Source organism: Lipophrys pholis (genome assembly GCF_963383615.2).
Source record: "Lipophrys pholis genome assembly, chromosome: 13".
NCBI classification, from domain to species: domain Eukaryota; kingdom Metazoa; phylum Chordata; class Actinopteri; order Blenniiformes; family Blenniidae; genus Lipophrys; species Lipophrys pholis.
Window position 1 is genome coordinate 12,387,405 of NC_137632.1, and position 22,851 is coordinate 12,410,255.

The 22,851-nt window shown below is 40.2% G+C and overlaps 2 protein-coding genes across 4 annotated transcripts in view; both read left to right on the forward strand.

The window, feature by feature from the left end:
- Positions 1-1,772, forward strand: part of LOC308119273 (obg-like ATPase 1) — a 43,938-nt gene extending 42,166 nt beyond the window's left edge. The window contains exon 11 of one of the 2 annotated variants that reach the window (XM_080479167.1): positions 563-1,034. In XM_080479167.1, the coding sequence (XP_080335293.1) occupies positions 563-664 (102 nt within the window). In that variant the 3' untranslated portion in view covers positions 665-1,034. Of the gene's footprint in view, positions 1-562 lie in introns of both variants that reach the window. The other variant, XM_080479166.1, reaches the window with a different exon arrangement.
- A 6,605-nt stretch (positions 1,773-8,377) lies between these two features.
- On the forward strand, positions 8,378-21,996 carry sp3a (sp3a transcription factor). Of its 2 annotated transcripts, XM_080477973.1 has the most exons (7): positions 8,378-8,507; positions 8,884-8,981; positions 10,414-10,509; positions 12,751-13,990; positions 15,302-15,488; positions 15,584-15,780; positions 19,999-21,996. In XM_080477973.1, the coding sequence occupies exons 1-7, from the start codon at positions 8,501-8,503 to the stop codon at positions 20,289-20,291; spliced, it is 2,118 nt and encodes a 705-aa protein (XP_080334099.1). In that variant the 5' UTR covers positions 8,378-8,500; the 3' UTR covers positions 20,292-21,996. The 2 variants fall into 2 exon arrangements, with proteins under 2 accessions (XP_080334099.1, XP_080334100.1); XM_080477974.1 differs by lacking the exon at positions 10,414-10,509.
- The last annotated feature ends 855 nt before the right edge of the window (positions 21,997-22,851 follow it).

Sequence of the window (22,851 nt, forward strand, 5' to 3'; positions counted from 1 at the left end):
CTTCTAATTAATTGTGCACTGTGCAGAACCAGAATGCATAAACCTGTCTGTATTAGCACTTCAAGTCAATTATTTTGAGTTTGCCGGGAAGGAGAACAAACACTTACTGTATACAAAAGAAATGTTAGAACTTATTTTGTTTCCTTGAGAAGTTTTATAGTGCTGTAATCAAAGACTTATTAACATTTTGTGCTTGTGCACATGAAACTGGAATGGGCAGAGGAGAGGATTATTCACTCAGTGGGAATTCAGGCACCCTTTGAACAAAACATGCATGCTGCAGTGTGTGTGTGTGTGTGTGTGTGTGTGTGTGTGTGTGTGTGTGTGTGTGTGTGTGTGTGTGTGTGTGTGTGTGTGTGTGTGTGTGTGTGTGTGTAAGATGACAAAAGAGACGGGAATTTAATACTGTAGTATTATGTTCCTATTATTTTCTATTTTCACATGTAATTTACAGAGTTACTCTCCATTACTATTTAGATCAAAACACTATCTCAACAATATTGTATATTTTTCAGTAGCTCTTATTTGAACTCATTTCATTGTGTTGTTGTTTTTTCTCCAGGCAGCTGGAAAATATAGACAACAGGGAAGAAACTACACTGTCGAGGATGGAGACATCATCTTTTTTAAATTTAATGCACCAAATGCACCAAAGAAGAAGTGACACCAGAACAATATGTTTGTTTACATAACTGACTCTATTGTTACTATTTTTGGCTGTTACACACTGTCACTTTCTCACGTTTTGTTTTCCACCCTGTAGGATCGAATCCCCATGTGTGTGCCAAAGCACAGGTTCAGTAAACTCTGACAGCTTTGCTATTTAAGATCAGGATCAGCCCCCACTCCAAATTGTAGCAGCATTTGAAGGAGCATATTACTCTCCAGATACTTCATTAATCTCCATCACGGGTGCCAACACTGACACAGCTGACAGCAGGGACAATGCCACCTGCTCCTCTCCCCCTTCTGCAGATAATGCATGTTTTACAGTAGCCCAGATGTCTACACTCAATAAAACATTTGACAAAACCAGTCTGTGTGTGTTTTGGGATGTCTGTATTGAGTGGGAAGCTGCATGCGGATGGTGATAGCAGTCCTGCCGGCCACTGATTAGAGAATTAAAAGACACAGCTGACATTGACTGTAGCGTATAGGGGACAATTATAATTAAATCTGTTAAGCGATGCTGATTTTGGAAGGGCACAGCCAGGATGCAGGTGTTCCAGCCAAAAGAAGTGGTCACTTTAAATGATTATTTATAAATAGATTTAGTTAACCTTTCTTTCACAAATTTTATTATAATTATTCAATATGTGTGTCCTCTTGTTTGCCGTCCCCAGAATGTAGGCCCGACCCTTAAATATCGATGGAATAGCATGTTTACAGTTTCTTACTCCTCGCCCTGAATAATGAGGGCCAACACACAAACACACAACAAAGACAAATATTCATTCAAGCCACATTTTCTCCCCCCCAAATCCGCATGTTCAAATATTCTGTATAGTATGAAAATAGAAGTTGACACAATCCACAAGCACAACCAGAAAACGATTCCTGTTGTCTGGAGTAGTGTTTTTCTCGCCCCTATACTTTGTGTGTAAGTGTTTGTGAAACGTTTATGCTGATGGAATTGTATGGCTGCAGCGCTTCAAAGTAAGATTGTGTTCTTCGTGGGAGTCCGAACAAAGAGCTGTAGATCAGCAGTGCTTTGCGGAATATCTTGTAACCATTAAGACTGCAGAGAATAAAATGGCCTTTTGATGGGAACAAAAAGATTGAATAAAAATGGTCATTTTACAGAAAGATATCCAAGTTTTGGATGGGATGTTTTATGGAGCAAAGCCTGTGCTAGTACTACAAAGCATAGTGTTTCTCATGGAAATAAGGTGGATTATAGTCTTTAAGGTCTGAGATCAGTGGCAAAATATAGGATAGTGTTTATTGTGGTTACTTAGAAAGAATGACAAATGTACAACATATGTATGAAATAATATTAAGCTGGCCTCGGTTGGTTGCTTTACCATTAACCACTGATTTTGATCACTAAAATGTCCCGCAGCAAACTGAGGATGTTGTTGCTATCACTGTGTGCCTCTCCTATACGTTACTTATATACCAGCAACTTTTACACCAAGTCAGCTTGACTGTTTTCTAAGTGAAACCATCCAAATCCTCTGGGGAGCACAACGGGGGCTCGAGGCAAAACAATTTTGCATTGTTCTCAGGTGGTGGTAGTGGTCAGCCTAAACCCTGCACAGAAATTCCTTCATATGCTGCAGTGTTGAGGTTTTAGGGGTTGGTGGGTTGTTCCCAGTGGTCTGGGTCACAAAGCACTTTGTTATTCATAAAGTGATGATAAATCGTTTTCAGGGCAAGTAATAAAGTTATTTAGAATCCTAGAGATGTAGTATTGGAACAAAACATTTAAAAAAAATCCTCTTGTTCTGTAAGTACATCCTCAACATGCTGTTTCAGATTCTAAAACTGGTCATTTTGTTGCCAAAGAGGCGTCAAATGATTAATTGTAAATTTGTGTCCTGACATCATCGAAGACATTTCTGACACTTCCTCTGTAAATTTCCCATGACATGCCTATGTTGTAATTTCCGCTTTATAAATTGAATGTGGGCCTTACAGTGGTGTAGCGGATAGCAGTCTCACCTCATATGGGGGGGAAGGCCTTTGGCCTCCAACAAGAGGTGTGCTTGGGAGTGCCTTTCTCTCTGGAGTTTGCATGTTCTTCCTGTGCATGGGTCAACTCCAGTTTCCTCCCACTGTCCAAAAACATGTGTTTAAAGTTAATGAGTGTTTCTAAAATGCCCGTAGGCTCGAACGTTAGTATGTGTGACTGTCTGACTCTCTGTGTTTGCCCTGGGATCAACTGATGACCTGTCCGGAGTGACCCAGGTACCTGCGCCCATTGTCAGCTGGGATCAGCACCGCTCTATCCCGAGTTGGATGAAGAGAAATAGGAGGTGGATATATGAATTGAGCTGTAAGTCAAAAACACATGCAAACACAATCCACCACCAGGGATGGTGGATTGGACACTACGTATTATTTTGAGCACCTGTAACAATTGACTGTTGTGATTCACTTTGCGACTGTAAAAATCAGGAGTTACTATAGAATAAACCCAAAAACCTTATTCATAAACCTTTTTCATCTCTATTTTTGTCACCACTAGTTTTCTTATTTTAACAGAGTAAATTTGTTCTTCCTAACGACATTAGTTTACAATACAATCACGTTATAAATGTCATTGTTCATCTAAGAAATGTGCTTTCAACAGATATTTTGTACAGTGAAATTTAATCAAATGCCTGGTACTAAAAATGCAAAATCTTATATTGTAAAATCTTATAAAATAGACGTTTTATTTACTTTTAACCACATTTTGTAGTTAAAATGTAACAAATACTTTGAGTAGATTTAAAAGTGCTCTTTGTAGTTTTACTTGAGTTTTAGCAACAGCACCTTCACTCGAAGCTGCGCTCAATATAATCAGTGTAACATTATTACATACTGTAAGTGAAAGGATCCAGTACTTTCCCCACCTTGAACAGAGAGGACAAGTACTTATTAAAGTATTCACAAAGTGACGTAGCCGACTTGTGAGAGGAGCCCTGTAGAAGTCATAAAATGAGCTTGGAGATGTGAGTGAATCTCTGTTGGTACAAATCATCTGTCAGCACCATCAATCAAGTGGTGCCACTCTGCCCCAAGGCAAACCACAGCGGCATCAAATCAAGAGGCGCATGGAGTGGAAAGCTGGCTTTTAAACACACCCAACAAACAGACCACAGGCCTGCTGCTGTAAATCACATGCACACTCAAGACCTTTGAAGAACACAAAAAAAGAAAAGAAAAGAAAAAAAGAATGCACAAGTTGCAACAAATAAACATAAGATGTATTTTTGTGTTGGGAGATTTAATGGTTATTATAAACATACTGTTTTTACAGAAGAAAATCATCTTTATTTTGGATTTCAATAAATACGTTGTGATGTAGCTGCTCCTATTGTGTGACTTTCCTGCTACGTGTCACAAAACAGAGGAGGCATTGAATGAATTTAGGTCTGGACTTGACTAAAATAATGATTCACGTCCACATAGAAGGGTTTATGCAACAGTTTGCTCGCCTTCGTGCTGTACTGCCATGATTCAGCTTAACACAGTGATTTATGACTCTTCCTGTCAGGGTGATAAAACGCTGTCACCACAATGCTGAGTGAAAAAAAAAATGCCATAAACAGCTGTGAGGAGGCGTAGAAAGCTGTCTTTAAATCAGAACATATGGAGTTTGGTTTCCCCTCTATTTACTTCTTCCAGCTACAGAAACAACTTTTCTGTACTTAACCACTATAGTAATTTACTTGTCAAATAAAGGGATTTAATTTGAAACAGACCTTTCCAAATCAGAATAATCAATAAGCACAGCAGCTAAGCTCACCATTTGATTTCCAAAAACAATTAATTCGTAACAACCCTGTACACATGTTACGTGCATATGATATACAAACTTTGCATTTTTATTTTGACTTTGTATAACAAGGCCACATATACTATACACATACAAGCAATGGTCACTATATTAGTATTCACTGACACAATATGTTTTAGTTCAGTCTGTGTACAGGATGTGTACCTTTGGCCATATGAATATTTTTTTCAGTGAATGCTGATTGTCGATAACCTCATAGTCAGAGATGCTGTTTGTTTTTCTGTTCTATGTTGACATCCACAATGAATATAATATGGTCTGCTGGACCATCACTGTCACTAACTCTGACCTCAATGTTAAAACACTGAAACTAAATGAAAACTATAAACGTGTCAATAACCTTTATGGGCTTATTAAATCAGGCTTTATGGCACGACAATATTGGATTATAGTAAATCGTACAAGTGCACTACACAAAGAGGCCACTGAGTTTAAATGTACCCACACAGATAATCAGTACCTGTAGATATTTCCTGCTTTTAGCTCTGTAGATTCATGCCCTTCTGTTACACCTTCTACCTGCTTTCTGTTGTTGAACCTCCTTAAATGTGTTAAGTTTTTTTAATTGCCAGAGAGTCTTTTTGCCTGCTTCCATTAAAGAGGGTTACAAAAGCAAGTCATTGTAACTCGCGCATGGACTTTTCTCCATTTTCCATACTGGATGTCTCCGCTGTTGCAACCAGTATTCGAACCAAGGTCCCCTCCCGCTAAAGGTCAAACCTTAACCCACAGAAGCCACATGACAGACGTTCAATTTTGTGTTAGAAAAGCTGCTAAAATATAGAGTTCTTTATATATTTAAATTTGCTGAGGAGATTTCTTACTGTAAACCATATACTAAAGCAAAAATAATGAACCTTCATAAAGAAAAAACACTAAGAACTTTTCACAAAGCCGTATTTGAGCTCAACCGTCATTGTATGTTTAACTTTCAATTCTTGATTCCTCAAACAAAGAACAGAGTGATTGTTCCTGTCGCAGGTGCTTCGCAGTTGTCTTGCAGAGGCAGATTTGATATTCTATCCACACGTCTTCATGCTGCACCAGTTTCAATTTTCTCTCTCAGGTCCCATTTACAGTGCCTCCAGTAGGGCAGTTTCTCTCCGTGGGGTCACTCTCTCTTGGACTGGCCTTCATGAAAACAACTGTCAATATGTTAATACGAAACACTCAGAGCCTTTGTGGACTCACTCAGTTATCTTCCACATTTCTGCCACAACAACCATGTCCACCTCTGGAGGACAGCGACAACTGAAAAAATGTGTTTTTCTTGTAATTTTTCATGAATAATGTCAAAGTTTAAAGTGCTATAATAGTATCACATGTTGACACTGTTGTACAGAAAAGAAACTACGAGCTAAATAGTCTGTGTTCCTGCAGCGGGAAGTCCATAGATGTTCTTATTTACAGTTAGATCTATGACACTGAATCTTTATAAATGTGCTGAAACTCCCACTGGGTAATTACACTACAGACATGAGAGATCCCTCTCACGAGGTGAATACAAGGTCTGTCAATACAATCTCATTTTCTTTGTTTGCAGCCCGAGGTAGAGACAACACTCACAGGCCTGAAGACAAACCCAGTGGCAGATACACATGTCGGGCGTAGGCCGCTGCATCCATCCGAGTGTCGCATTTGTGTTGCTTTTAGGATATTTGACTTTTCCCTTTAACTTGGAGGTCTTTGTAGAAATTGTTGATACGTTTCCAAGGACTCCTGGAGTAAGACAGACGTAGCTGCAAGGCTTTTCTAAAGCTGTTTCCATTGGCCTGTGTTTACCTGACACTTGGATTGACAGCAGAGTGATTGGAAATATCCACCATTCACTGCAGTGAGCTCCTGAGTGCACGGAAAGTGCTTTTGTAGTCTGGCTGTAATGGGCCAAGTTTGAATTGAAGGTTGGGAGAAATAGCCTCACTGCGGTCGCGCACTGTGAGGAACTGACACACCACAAATAATACTCAGAAGTGGGGTCCTGATAGCATCACAGCCATAGAGCAGATACAATAGCATGCAGGCTCTCATTTCAATGCACTTTCACAATGTTGTAATGCGCACAATCAAGTGGAGGGGAAGAAATCCAGTCAAATACAAACTCCGATTCTGCCTCAAGTGCGTTTTTTTCCTCAAGTTATCTACACAAAATCGCCTAAGAGTTTTATTTACAAAAAAGATAACATTGCAACAGCTTTCGGATTCAAAACTTCTCATTTCACAGCTTTAATCAGTTTTGCACATGTAAAATAGGAAGAAAGAGATCTGACAACGTGCCCAATACGTCAATAAAATGCATTATTTTGTCCATCAATCACATAATTCAGTCACAGTAGGCCACAAACGTTTCATGAAGCCACAAAACATTCTGCACAGCAATAGAATAGAATAGAATAGAAAAACTTCATTAATCCCAGAGAGTAATTCTTGGAGCATAGCTCCACACAGAAGATCACACAGAATAAATAGCATAGAATTTAAAATAGGTCTGCAGATTTAAATAAATTGCTGATAAGAAATTACCAGTACACTCAGAATTGACTTATTACCAACTGGTGTCAGCCCCAACAATGTCCAATAAATCAGAACAAAGGGCAAATATAATCAAGCTGTAATTATACCTTAAAATGTCAGGATTACCTGAGGGAGCGCATCACATAGTTTAAAAGCTCTTTCATTTCTAAGAGAATGTTCTATAAAAATAAACAGGGAATGTTTTGCATTATTTAAGTTAAGGAAGAAGAATCTGTATTGTGTTTTATATCTGCACATGTCCTCACAATAAAGACATTCAGTTAGTCTCACCAAAGGTCAGACTTTGTTCTTTGCAGTTCAGGGGAAAAATATGTGCATTGAGTTGTTAACTCAACATAGCTTGGAATTTGCAGCACATCAGAAACCAGTAAAAACTAAATCTATGATACTGCATCCTTTCACTCAATTTGGGAACGAGAAAGATGGATTTTTAGATTTCTCAAGTGCAACTCCAAAATCATTGAAAGCCAGATGAATGTTCGCTGCAAGCCCCAGCAGCAATAAACCGAGGGGACAAACACTTTGTGGGATTTGGGGGAGAGTTTGGAGAATTAAAAAAGAAGACGGTGAAATTCACCCTAACTTTATATATATATAGTTTTTGTCTGATTATTTTGTATATGAAAGAATCTTTAATGTCAGAACTGTGACTAGTTTAAAACACAATGTAGGGTGTCTTAAAACAAAATTCTGAAAATACTGGAAAGTCACGTTTCAAATTACTTATGGGTCACAACCTTATACATATTTTCTGCACATTACCCAGAGGAAATAACAATTTTCAAACAAAGTTGTATAAGTATTTGTTGCAATGCCATTAGCTTGGTGGTGATCACATGGCTAACAGAGACAGATCATTTCTATTCTAAAGGTTATGTAATTTTGGAAGAGTTTGAAGAACTTTGAAATCTGTTCTCACATTTAATCACATCGTTTTTTAAAAGACTTGATTTCGTAAGTATCACTGGGAACGTGTGTGGGAGAAACATGATGTTCTCACCAGCAGGACCATGAGAGAGGGATTTCTACAGAAAGTTTTGAGACAGTTTGCAGACCTCCGGTGAAAGTTTGAAAACAGGAGCAGCAGTCAGCACGTCTGATTCCCTGCAAACAATATTTAAAATTTAGTAATTTACCAATGATCTTCGCAGTCACCAACACTGTAAAACGCATAATAAACAGGAAAAGAATCTTAACAAAAGATGATTGACACTGGGACCGTCAAATAAGCCTACCCTGTGAAACACAACTGGCCAATCAGCTTCGGGCAGTAGGGCGGGACTTCCTGCATGTGACGCAGATACTACAGTGGAGGCCCCACCCTTTGTGTTACCCACTGCCCGTCAATCAAAATAGAAACAAATCTGACAGTTATCACCCATTTCTGCGCTTATACAATCAGTATAACGTGCTGATCATGTCTGGCGGCTGGTGACTATCAGGACTCTGCGTTTCACGACAATGACCGGTATGCGATTTTTTTTGTATTCCTCCCAGCACGTAAGCTAACAGGCTATGTGCAGCATCCTCTGGCTAAATTAGCTCGCGAGCAGGCTAACGGGGATGCAGGCTGCTGATAATGCTAATCATCTCCGGCTAACTTAGCACAGGGAGCTAACGCTGCGCTCGCTAGCTGCGTTAGCATTTTCACTACACAACACTAGTCAGCGCTCCTTTTACCTTCTGGGTGTTAAGGAGGCCGATGCCTTCATCAGCAGTGCTTTTATAGTTTGCAGCGCTTTTATAGTTTGCAGGCACGTCGCCGACGATAATGCTCCGTGCGTGTCTCCGGTTTGTTTAGTTGAGGTTAGCTAACCTGGAACTTGTGCTTTTTCACTTCTTAGCCCCAGAACAGCCGATGAGAGCGGACGATATGGCTGCCTTGGACGTGGACAGCAGTCAGAGCGACTTTCTGCACCAGGAGGGAGGCAGGGACGACCAGGTAATGTTTGCCCGCTCTGAGCGGTGATTGCCATTGAAATAGTGCCCACTGAAGTTCCCACATTTCAAACTTGGAGGGGTATTGTACCCTGATTTGAACCTCTCAGGCAACACCTCCTCAAGCTGCTTGCAAATCCCGCCTCCTCTGCTACTAGAACCGAAGTGACAGATTGTAAAACTCCAGCAAGTTCTCAGAATTACCTCCGTTTTAATTTCAGTGTCGGATAAATCTTGTGAGAAACGCATTTTATTGTGGCCAGCTTAAAGTTACACCCGTGTAATAACCCTGCTGTCTAATCAGATCTTGGTGTCCCACACATGTGAGGAGAAGTGCTAACTCACTGATTTAGACAAATGTGTGAGGAAAATTTGAGAGAAATATGCCTTTTGTGTACGTAGAGAACGTCTCATCTTTAAGTTGGGCTCATGAAAAATGGATGCAAAAACAAAAGTGTTGGGTTTATATTTTGCAAATGCTGAATGATTGAACCATATATTATTTTGACAAAAATGAACAAAATACCATTTTAAGAGAGCACATTTCATTGGTACATTTTAATTGCCCCCTCCTGGTGACAGATCAGGTTAAGTTTTGAGTTTAAGTGTGGGGTTCAAATCCCAGTTACGGCAGTAAAGATGTCCAACTAGCAAAGTGCTGCCATGGAGACATTTGTTAAAGCTTGCAGCTGATAGACATTTCCTCTAGTCCAGCCTTATAAGATGTGTAGTTTTCTGTACATCTCTACTTGCTGCTTCTTTGCCCTCTTTCACAACCTTGACAGAGCTTTATCTAACTTGCTTTGTGTCCTTGCCTGTTTCGAGCTGCATCCAATTCACTGCCGCCTCCAGTGTAACAAGAAGCTGCTGATCACTTGGATGTGCTTGTGAGCATACTGAATAACCTGCTGAAACAAATATTTACAATGAAACAAATCCGAAGAGGCTCTAACCATGTAAAACACGAGTATTTTACCATGACTGTTTGGCATTAAGAGATCAAATACAGCATGCATGTCTTTTTGTTAATGTGCTGCATTTGCTTGCTGCCTCTGCTTTGCTCTGTGAGCAAGATCATTTGTTTTCGGTCACTATTTGTATGACCCGCCATCATAAACACATGAAAACAATCATGTTAGGATTGTTGACGACCTTACACCAAACGCTTCAGATGATGGGAATGTGCCTCAAGTCATGTTCAAAAGTTGCAGTTTTACTCATGGGACATGGGAAGCTTGGAAAAGTGTCAAAACACTTTAGAAGTTGTTTGGTGTAAGGGTGGCTGTAGGTACCGCCTGAGGATCAACACCCTGGACAAATAAGTCCTTTACCATCCACTCTTGAGTCTTCACTCTTCAGCAACCAGTCACACTTTCTGTGAGCCCAGACTAATGGCCACCCACTTTCTTCCTTTTAAACTCGCCCGCTGTGGGCAGGACACTCAGCCGTCACCACTTGACCTGCTAGCAACGACCTGCACTGAGGCTGGGTCGCCTTCGTCAGAGGTGGACAGAGGTGCTGCCGCTGATGTGGTAAGTCGGCACCTCTGCTACATCTGCTAATGTTTCAGCAGAAGTGAAGAATTCAATTATTGCAAAAGCAAAGCTGGCGGTGCAAATTTAGGTGGAGTTTGCATGTGATCGATGGATTCACAGCTGTTACTTTTTGGCATTAGAACAGGAAAGATACTTGAAACAACTGGATAGTTGTTGTTTTTTTAACCATTTCTATAATGCTTTGTGATGCGGACGTGCATAATTCTGCATTGATGCGACAAAACATATTCAATTATAACGTAATAAAGTTGATTTTTAATTTTCCAGCATTGGAACTTTAATGTTCTCATTTTTTTTTTAAACGGTGAGTACTACGTGGCGTCATCAACGTTGCCTGCAGGCAGCAAGAGAGCATGAGCAATGTCAGCGGTCTGGAGAGTCTTTAATATTAATCAGTAAGGCAGAGTGTAAACTATGGTCTGCCAAAATATCAAGAGGAGGATGAAAGATAGTTTGTACATCACTAGGGACATTTGGACCAACAGAGTCGCTCAATACTTTTAACTGCTCAGTGAATCCAGTTGTACCCAGCTGTGCTACATGCTAAAGAGTTTTGGGTTTCACACACCAGTGATGCTACATGCTAAACATGAATAAAGTATTACTGATGCACTCATTACCAATGCGTACTGTGGACTGGAGGGCTGTTGGAGGTGCGCGTATCATTGACGTGGAGGTCATTCTCACCAACGCATAAGCCTTGTGTATTGTATGTGTACAGAGTATAAATTCGACTTCATAGCATTTAAGAAATACTCGCATCAGTACTCCTTATCAGCAAGTAGCAAAAGGTTAGTCTTCATACTTGTGCTCCTCGTTTAAGAAAATGGGATCGGTCCGTCCCTGGTTTACATCAAATTCAAATTTTAGATATTTACAATTACATGCAAATATTTTCTCTTATGAAGTACACAGCACTGTAATTATGCCATTTTAGTATTTATTGTTGTAAGTACGCTTGTTGTTTTCTGTGTTCAGACTCAATTCATGGTGTTGATGTTTGTCTTCTAAAGTGAAAAGTGAGTTCATATTTATCTGACTGCTTGTATTCATGAATGGGAAAAGTTAGCAATGAGCAGTTATAAAGAAAATTGAGGATGCAACACATAGTTATGCATCGTGGAATGGAAAAGTTGACAAGAAGATCCTAATCGATTCCTGAGACCATTGAAGATGCAGAGCCCTAATCGTTTATCCCAAATAATGACAGACTGAAACAGGTTCTTAAGGCAAACTTTACTGAGGCTGAACTTTGTGACTTGAATTAAAGATCTGAATGTTTGAACTAATGCACTCATTGCCATGCCATCACTAGAAAAGTTAATTACAGCTTCACCTGCACTGTCGTGAAACAGCTCCAGTCAAGCCAGCAAAGAGTAACTACAACATTTGCTTTATTTCAAGGCAAAAAATGTATATATATATATCTAAGAGTGTATATTGTCTGTATATATTGTTTTTACAATTAACCTTTACTGGTGTGTCCAATGTATGATATTCATTAAAATCCAATGGAAACCTTCCATTTCCATCCCTAAGGTAGGCACTTTTATTATAGGAATAATATAATTTTCTAAAGCAACCGGAAGATAGTTAATCTCTTTTAATAGTAAATCACTTTACTGTTACAGCTGTACTAACATGTTTGAATATTTAGAGAAACACGTGACTGTTCACACATCACCTCTTTGATACAGTCATCAAGATCTCAAGTGTGTTTGCTCACTTACTCAGATCAGATTAGATTAGACTCTCTGGAGTGCTTTTGTTCAGAATCGGATGAATGGTGGTGCAGTTGCTGCCAGAGAGATTAAACATACCCAGCAGGCTCAGTTAGGTGAGGCAGGTGGTGTTGTCAGCCAGAAGTGTTTAAGGTCTGCATTGTCCTGGTGGTGGGGAATACTGGTGAAGAATACTACAGAAACACTTTATTGTTTATGATGTATAAAGACGTAGTGTAAGAGCTTTCGTAGCAGTAGCACTAGATCCACATGCGTTATAAGTAAAAATTTAAATGGCAACATACAGGTGACAAAACGTTCTTCTTTGGCCTTCAGGTGTGACACTGATTTCTTTTCCTCCAAAATAATGGTCTCTGTTCAAACGTTAAATGTGTCATTATAAGAAGACTTCTGAATGAGTATTATGCATTCAAAAGGTAACTCATTGTGAGCAGGTGCTTAATCATCTTTTAATGTCGCCTGTTTCCTTTCTTAGACCTCAGATCCATCGACACAGCTCACTGGGACTGACAAATGGGAGGTGTTAACCCCCACAACAGCAGCAAAGGATGACTCTGGAATAATACAGATCCAAAGTCATGGAATTTTAACATCCAATGGACAGTATGTTCTTCCTCTCCAGAACTTACAGAGTCAGCCAATCTTTGTGACTTCAGGAACAGACGATTCCTCTGCCAATTCAGTGCCTAACATTCAGTACCAAGTGATTCCTCAGATTCAGACAGCAGATGGACAGCTGAGCTTCTCCACATCCAGCATGGAAGGATCAACTCTGGCTCAGGATGCCTCGGGACAGATTCAGATCTTGTCTGATGGTAGCCAGAGTCTCAATGTGACATCCGGTGCAAGCATCCTTAACAACAACCAGAACCTCATATCACAGACTGCTAATGTCCAGCATATCCAGGGGGTTTCCATTGGCAGCTCCACCTTCAACAACCAGGGCCAGGTTGTTACTAACGTGCCTATGGGTTTGCCCGGGAACATTACCTTTGTTCCTATTAGCAGCGTGGACTTGGACTCCCTTAGCCTGTCTGGTGCTCAGACTATAGCAACAGGGGTCACTGCTGATGGCCAGCTAATTATGGCGGGTCAGCCGGTGGACGGCTCACAGACTCTGGCTAAGATACACGATCATCTCTCACAGACACTACCATTAAATGACTCGAACACTAATCCTGAGATCTTTGTGCCAACGTCTTCCGCTCAGCTTCACGTTCCAGTTAGTGAATCTGGTCTGTTGACACAGAATACGTCATTGTCATCGGTGTCGACTGAGCAGGTCAACTCGAGATCGGACCTCCATGAAGGCTATATCCACCACAATCAGGAGCAGAATGTCCAGGTGTGCACAGCTCAGCCCATCATCCAGCTGCAGCAGGTACCTGTCCAAACTACCAACGGTCAGGTGGTGCAGTCCCTGGCGACAGGCGGGCAGGGTCTGCAAAATGTGCAACTCATCAATCCAGGAACCTTCATCATACAAGCTCAGACGGTCACCCCATCGGGTCAGATACAGTGGCAGACCTTTCAGGTGCAAGGAGTGCAGAACCTGCAGAACCTGCAGCTGCCCACCACTCCGCCTCAACAGATAACTCTGGCACCAGTCCAGACGCTGTCGCTGGGTAGCATCGGCACGGGGCAGATTCCCAACCTGCAAACGGTGACGGTCAACTCTTTGACACAACAGGAAGGAGGCACAGATGCATCCGGAGGTACAGTATTTTATTTATTTTTTTTGGGGGGGGGGGGGGGGGGGGGGTTATGAAAGAAATGAAACAGGAAAATGAAACATTACAAGCTGATTAATCTCATTAATTTGACCTAATCTCAGGACTGTGTACTTACTGTACCTGACTGGTAGTTATGTGTCGCCTGTTTGATCATTTCATATTTTTTGGAGTCAATGTGGACCTTTGTTCTCATTAGTACACCAATTTTGTTGATCTTTGGTAATTTCTTGCACAGCTGCTTCCACCACTGAGCACATCAGGGAAAATAAGTCTAAGCAGCAGTGAGTGTGGGCTGACCGATTTAAAGGTTTTAAAGCCAAAATGCTCTTTAATTTACTTTATAAATGCTATAATTATGTAGAAATGTGTTTTTAATTTTCAGTTTTTTTTTTTTTTTTGCATTGTACTTGAAAATCCTGCCACTTTAATGCCTTCCTGAAAGGTCTAACATGAGCAAATTACTTTAGAATTGCTGTAATATACTTAATTACTACATTCATTGCAGTAGTACAGGGAAGGTCAATGGAAGTTGTTTTTTTTTTGCTCAAAGCATTTAGTTCACGTTGACGTTTGTGTGTTTTGTTCTCACATGTGTACATTTAACTGCCTTTTTCCCCCAATGTTTTTTTTCCCTCTGAATTTAGTAATTATTTTTATAAAGCAGTATTCTCGTGTTATGCACGTTGGCTCCCTGTCACACTATGACCAATACTTTTAATGCAGCAGTTTTGGCACTATGATTATTTGAGATTAGTATTTGCTTTAAAACAAATCAAATGAAAAGTGGCTTATGTTGTCTAGACTGGGGGGGAAAAATAACTTTCTGAATTCAAATTGACATGAAAAGCAAAAAAGCTTTTAGTAGCACAATCTGGATTTCTTCAGGGGAATATTTATTTATTTTTTTAAGTTTTTATTGTAAATACAAGTACCTTTCACGAGTTTCAAAAGAACACATTGTTCATATACTTAAAGCCACTTTTTATGTAATTACAGCTGTCAAAACATTGTGGTGAAATTTTTGATCGCAGCAAAGTCCATCCATCCATTTTCTGCCACTCATGTGGTGCATAAAGTCCACAGGGTTCGCTTAATTAATTATCAGAATTGTCATTGATACATTTCCTGTCAATCCAGTAATTATTTTATCACTCTGCTTAATGTGGAGTTTAACTCGTGAAATTTTCTGCCGCGCTGTCATTCACACACTGTTAGAAAGCAGCTGTCACTGTTCAAGCTTTGGATAAATTATTGCCAGACGTGGTGTTGATATTAACTCGCGTGTAATTTCAGAAATTCAAATCAAGGAAGAGCCAGACTCTGGAGAGTGGCAGCTAGGCAGTGACTCCACCCTGAACACGAGCGACCTGTCCCACCTGCGGGTCCGGCTGGTGGATGACGATGACCAGCTGGCCCAGGAGGGCAAGAGACTGCGCAGAGTCGCGTGCACTTGCCCTAACTGCAAGGAGTCAGGAGGCAGGTGAGTGTGTCTGCCAGGAGCGTTCACTGGACCTCCCAACCGTGCAGACAGCAAAACATATCGGGGCTTCAAATATCCATACCTGTGCTTCTCAGAGGATCCAGCATGGGGAAGAAGAAGCAGCACATCTGCCACATAGCGGGCTGTGGAAAAGTGTACGGGAAGACATCGCACCTGCGAGCACACCTGCGCTGGCACTCGGGGGAGCGCCCTTTTGTTTGCAGCTGGATGTTCTGTGGGAAGAGGTTCACACGCAGTGATGAGCTGCAGAGACACCGGAGAACACACACAGGTGCCCTTTCTCAGCTCCCTCCGTGTTTGCACATCAGGAAAACATCCATAAAATCAGTAAAATGTGTTAATTTGTGCCCTGCAAAGTGTACGCCATTTAAAAAATAACAGCGTTTGTCTCTCTCTGGATTTACCTGTGAAATGTCAGGTTAGGATTCAGGACACTGTGGTAATTTTCCGGCTCCGAATGAGGTGTAAACAGTTTGTTTTGTAGCGTAATTCTCTGGATCTCTTAACATCAGATTGAAATACAAATTGCGATGGCAAACGCTTGTAGGTGTTAAGAGTTGGGCTTTTCTCTTTAAACATGATTCTCAGTCCAGTCTAACAATTGTGAGTCAAAGCTAGTATTAGAAAATTTGGTCTGAGTTCATGTAGCGACAAAGGAGATATCCACTAAATGAAAACATCATACTATAATGAAATATACTGCCACGTATGTAAATTCTATATCTCCGCTTGTGTCAATAATGTATTAATTGATGGTGTACATGTTCATCAAGTACTCAGTAATATCATTGCAGCAACTTTTGGCTATAAAATTAAATATAAAATCAGCAACACAAACAGGAGTGGCTCATAGAGAACCCATACATGCAAACTCCACACAGAAATGCCTCAAAGACCCCGTGCAGCCAGGTTTCCATCAACACACATTGAAGATGCAAAAATAAAATTTCAGATGTTTTCCTCATAGTGGATGGAATCATCTCAGAATAGCTCTCGAGTGATTGCAGTGTTTTCACGGCCTCTTAATCTTGTGCTGCGAACATCACCTGTTTCTGGGCTGCTTTTGTTAATATCAGTAGATGCTGAACAGTTTTTACTATCATTCTGTTTTCACAGCAAATGATGATTACAATGTCAACAAATAACGTTAACCTTCAGATATTTAACCATTAAACCGTTACTCATTTGATCTGTAGACCTACAATATGTGATGACCCTCAGGCCTTTGAAAGACATGTCTTGTCTTCCGCTGCAGTATCACTGGCAGAAAAGCCTCTGACAAGACGGTCTGAAGTGGCATTTCATTACGCTGTCAGCTGCAGGATATGTTAACAGTTAGCATTCACAGTTAACTTTTCAAGAAGATGTTCAATAATTTCAGGCGGCTTCCAATTGGTAATAATCATAATCTGTGTGCTGTGTCAATTAGTCTTTTTTTTTTTTTTTTTTTTGATCAGTGACAGATTGGCATTAGGAAATAAATTCAGATTTATTACCCGCAGGTCATAATCCACCCACTAAGAGCAAATGCTAAAACTCTTTTAACACTTAACAGCCTTTTAATACTTAGTTTATTAGTAGGGGGGAATGTTTCCTGGTGGGGTGCATGCTCCGTTCTTTGTAGTTTCTGAAAAGAAATGGTAATAAGATGAGTTGGAAGCTGACATTTCATTAGAAAACGGTTTATAAATGGAACACAACTTATTAGTGTGTTTTGCTCTCTCCCCAGTTTGATCATTTCTGTTTACACATTTTTCCTGTGAATGCATGCATTATTCTCAAAGGTACTCTAGTTTGCTCCCACATTCCCAAATCATGCTTTTGTGGCTATTTGATGACCCTGATTTGCCTGTAGAGTGAGTGTGAGTGATTCTCTCTCTGTCCGGGCTGATGGACTGCCGTGTAAGCTGTCTTTGCCCATGTCAGTGCATACCTTAAAAACCATTCCTGGTCACCAAACCAAAGATGGAATAACTTTTGACAAAATATACATTTATTTATTTACAAGGGACATGATCTATAATAAGCAAATAAAAACAAACGCCACAAGATGAACTGAAGCCAAAAAACAAAACAAATATTTCTCTTTCAAAATCTCCAATTTAACCTGTTCATAAAATAAATGAAACAAATGTACATAAACTAAATCAAACTCCTTAACTTGATGTAAACAGGAGAGAATAAATGTTCTAAAAGAGAAAGGCAGTCCACAATTAGCTGCAATTTAAAAAAAGTGCCCAAATGTCTGGTAGCCCATTGTGTCTTAACTGGTCACCGTCACCCCTGAGTAATGAGCAGTCAGCCAAATGAGGAAAATATTCATCTTTTCAAAGTAATTTCATGTGTTAAAATGTCCAGTTTAAAAAAAAAAAAAAAACAGCAAATTAAAATGTTCAATTAGCTGTATTTTAATTAGCTCTTCTCTTCACCGTGTTGTTAACAGACTTGGCCATGTTTGATTTTTGAGGTCTTCATCCATGCAAACGCCTTTTTTTGTTCTCAACTGTCTTCAAAATTCACGAGTATGTCACCACACTATGTTAATAGATGTGAACAAAATCTGTGGGTTTACTTCTGTAGGGTGAAACGGCAGTTGTCAATTCACATTACATGATATGACTTCACTTTTTCCATATTTATTTCTGTTACAGCCTGGTTCCAAAATGGCTTAAATTTCTTTTTTTTTTAATTCTACATACAATACCCCATAATTACAACATAAGAACTTTTGAAGAATGTTTGCAAATGTAGTACAAATAAACTTACGGAATTGCTTGTACATGAGAATGCGCAGCCCTTGAGCATTACTTTTTTTGATTCAGCTTTGGCTGAAGTCACAGCCTCAAGTCTTTTTGCCACAATCTAGGAACACCTATTTTTTGGCAGTTTGGCTCTTTCCTCTTTGCAGCACTTCTCAAGCTCCATCAGGTTGGATGGGAAGCGTTGGGGCACAGCCGTTTTCAGATTTCCCCAGAGATGTTCAGTCGGAGTCTGGGCTCTGGCTGGGCCACTCAAGGACATTTACAGAGGTGTCCTGAAGCCACTCTTTTCTTATCTTGGCTGCGTACTTCCAGTCGTTGTCCTGCTGAAAGTGTCGCCCCAGTCTGAGGTCAAGAGTGCTCTGGAGCAGGTTTTGATCCAGGAGATCTCGGCATATTGCAGCATTCATCTTTCACTAGTGCCACAGTTCCTGCTGCTGAAAAGCGTCCCCACGATGATGCTCAGTCTTTCTCTGACCCCATGGAGGAAAGCTGGAGCTCTGACACAGTGACCATCAGGTTCTTGGTCACCTCCCTGACTAATTCCCTTCTCTGACCGCTCACTTTAGACAGCTGGTCAGCTCTAGGAAGAGTCCTGTTGGTACTGAACCTCTTCCATTTACAGATGATTGAGCCTCTGTGCTCATTGGGACTTTTAAAGCAGCAGGAACTTGTCTGTACCCTTCCCCAGATTTGTGCTTTAAGGCAATTCTGTCGGAGGTTTACCGACAATTCATTTTATAGAGAGGCGTGTTTCTTTCCAGGTCATGTTCAATCAACTCCATCCTCCTCCATAGACAGATAATCTGATGGTTGCCAAACACCCCTGGACTGGTTCAAATTAAATCTCTGTGGTCACACTCAGTTCATTCAATTAAAGTCTTTCAGGTCCCAGCCATCTTCCCTCTCCTCCGGTGTCCCCTAGCACCCTGTCCTAGGCCCCATCCTCCTCATCTACCTCCTCCCCATTGGCCATATTGTTTGTAAACATAATATTCTATTCCACTGCTATGCAGATGACACCCAGCTCTACCTTTTGTTCATGTTGTCATTATGCCATTTTGTAGAATTCTGAGGAAAAAGGGAATTGAATCCATTTTGGAATAAGGCTGTAGCAAAACATAATGTGGGGAATAATGAAGCACTTTGAATACTTTCCGGATGCACCGTACTCAAAAAACAAACAGACGAGGGACAGGAGGTGAAGCGGCTGTGCAACACGCACTGTCCAAATACAGAAGCCGGCTTTCCTTAAAAGCAGCCTCTCCTGCCTGCCAATCACACCCCTCCACCTGCAACATCACAATGAAGAGCCACGCAAAGAAAAGAACACACACAGATACAGATCTACAATACACAGACTACTGACTCTGATAGAGACAACGAGCACATAAACAACCAAAACAATCCGGCCAAGCAATAAGCTGGGCTCAGCTCCAGCGCCCAATCAACCCAAGTTGAATAAATTGGTATAGAAGATGGATCGATTGAGGGGAAGAATTTTTTTTTTAAAATTGAATGTATGTATTGAAAAAGAAATTCTAATAATATACTTTTTAATTTTTATTTCCAGCAAATTCAGCCTTGTGTATCAATTAGGTTCATTCTTGAATCTATTGTTTTGAAGTCGGTCTGCCACTCTTTTGGTGTTTTGATGGATGGCATGTCTCTCCAAGTGTTTCCAGCCTCAGACTCACACCCTAGGAACTCTCATTTTCTCTCTCCGACAGGAGAAAAGAAGTTTGTCTGCCCCGAATGTTCGAAGCGCTTCATGCGGAGCGACCACCTGGCGAAGCACATTAAGACTCATCAGAACAAAAAAGGCGTGAACTCTGGCAGCGCGGTGGTGGCCTCGATGGAGTCGGCGGGGTCCTCGGACAGTATCATCACCACGGCAGGCGGGACCACCCTCATTCTCACCAACATCCAGCAGGGCTCCAGCAACGCCCAGGACATCCTGGCCAACGCCGAGATCCCCCTCCAGCTCGTCACCACGGTGGCCGCCAGCGAAGTCATGGAGTGATACGCGCTCCTCTTCTGAACTTCTCCAACCTCTCACATACTGTATACTCCTACCTGTGTTTTTAATCGAGTTTTGAAGGAAAGACTAAAATTAGAGCTATATAAATATCTATATAAATATATTTTAACACAGAACTAGTCAAATGTCCATTCTCACTTTTCATTGAGAAGAAACAAAGTGGAGACGAGAAGATGAGGGTGGGAGAGAGAGAAAAAACATTCGCAGTAAATACACAACGAAATGCCTTATTTTGTACTATAACGTGTAGTCAGAAGTGTAGGATTCCAGTTTTGTTTCAAATCTACTTATTTGTTAATGTTTTCATGAAATAATGGGTGAGTGATTTTATTTTATTTTTTCTTTCTTTCGCCTTCTTTTTGGTGGTATATTTTGATTATGTCCTTGGTGAGCAACACTTTTCCTGAGTCCTTTAATGGAAGACTAAATCTCACAACAAAGCTAATTTTATTCAGCAAAAGTAACATTGTTTTTGTCCATGCATTTTGTCATGTTTTTATTATTATTCTAATTATTGTTATCACTATGCTATTTTATTTTTATTTTTTTTCTTGCAGTCAATCTGTTTGCAAAGTCCTCCTTCCTACAAGTTTCTTCTGGATTTCTGTACACCTGCTAGAAGGTGAAATAGGAAAACAATCAAAATTTTGTATAGTAATTCCTCTTGAACATTTACTGTAATCTATTGATATGATTCATTTGCTTATTAAGTATTTTGACTGAATAGCTATTTATATTGGGCTTTACATAGACGATGCATTTGTGATATTAAAGGTCTAGAGTATTTCAAACGGCTCTGTTACATGTAATTCAGACGTGTTTTTGTAAAAGCTTTTTTGAGGACTTCAAAACAAAGTCACGTGTTGTAATATACATTAAAAAGCCATTTTTTTGGTGGTATTTGCCAAATTGAACCACAAACTCAGGGTGACTCCTAACTGTGTCCTGTATGTAGAGTAAATCACCCGGCTTCTCTGGCCGCAGTGGGATCTTTTGAAGAAATGATCTGTGATGAAGAAGAAGTTGAGGGTGAATTAAGATGTCATATTACGCATGCTTGTCAAACCGTATGATCTTGGGTTTGTTTTTGTCTCGTCTTTTTTTTTTTTTGTTTGTTTCTATAGGCAACTCGTGCTCATGTTATGGCAACAACTTTGAATCCTGCTGTCCAGTCACACCGTTGAAAAGTCTGTGTATTTCTGAAAGTGGTACTTTTTTTTAACAGCACTGTTTTCATCACTTTAATCTCATTCTTTTGTATAAAAAAAAAAAAAAAAATTTGTTTTGTATACTTCCCAAGAAATTGTGTGTTCAATCCATTGTCGGATGTTTCTGTGTTTGTGTTCTTTTTCTTGATTTGTATGTTACATTCCCCTCTGCCACGTGAAGCTTTTACCTAATTTCTGCTCCTTCCCTCAAACTGTCAAATTTAACAGAGTACACATACATACCGGTTTTATTGGTGACATAATTGTTCTTTTTTTTTTTGTTAGTTTTGTTTTCTAAGCAAATGAAGAGTATGCTCCTCTTAGTCCTTTTCGGGAGTTTTACTTTTCCCTCTGGGTGAGATTGCAAGATGCTGAAAAGTTTGAACGGCGTCTTCACACTCTGTACACTCAAGTTTTCTCCTCACGCCTGTCTTCTGTATAAATATGTCCATTTAACATCAATATAAATATTTCTGTTACACTTGAATGTGTTTTTGTTTCAAATTTTTATTCTCCCTTTTTTTTTTTTTTTTTTTTTTTAAGCAGTTTTTCTATTTAAGACTAAAAGGTCAGCCTGTGAGACGAGTTTGATTACTTTTTTTCTTGTACTTTTCTTGAAAGCTTGTCCATTTAAAGCCACGCCAGCCAACCCAGAGGGTCTTCTCCCCCCCGTGCCTGGCTCACACTGTGGGTTTGTAGTCCAGTAGATGTCAGTGCAGCCACGGGAGCGGGATGAGAGGTATGTTTGACCCCTTGACCTTCTCCCTGTAGTGCTTCGAAGATGACGACAGAAGTCACTGAGGCCAACAGGAGGTTCAGACCCTCAATTAACCACAAGTTAATGTCACACAGACATGTCAGGATCGCATCCTGCTGCTGGGGAACAAAGTAGTGTCTCATGACTTTGACCAAACCCTACAGAGACACGGGAGGAAACGGATCATGTTTTTTTGACCTGAATTCATGAATGTATTACAATGAATTTATCAGATTTTCCATTAAGAGAAATGGTTCCTGGCTTGGTATGCAGAGTTTTCATGACAATATCGTAAATGGATATTTTGATGCATGAACTTTATTCTACAGTAGGCCACACACACACACACACACACACACACACACACACACACACACACACACACACACACACTATCCAGATGTCTTACCTTTTTCATGAGCTGGGACATTGTGCTAATTATGAACTGTTGCTTTTTTTTCCCTTTTGATTTTAGACTCCAGAAGGCGGCATAGGGGAGTTGAAAGCACATTATAGCCTACCTGGTTTTAGTGCCTGTGAACACAATTAGAATGGTAGTCTATGAAAAGCTTTATCT

What these genes read in the sequence shown, in the direction of transcription:
- sp3a (XM_080477973.1), top strand. An exon ending in AGGGAGGCAGGGACGACCAG is followed by an intron (nt 8,982 to 10,413) that starts GTAATGTTTGCC and finishes CGCTGTGGGCAG; the next exon opens with GACACTCAGCCGTCACCACT. An exon ending in GAGGTGCTGCCGCTGATGTG is followed by an intron (nt 10,510 to 12,750) that starts GTAAGTCGGCAC and finishes TTCCTTTCTTAG; the next exon opens with ACCTCAGATCCATCGACACA.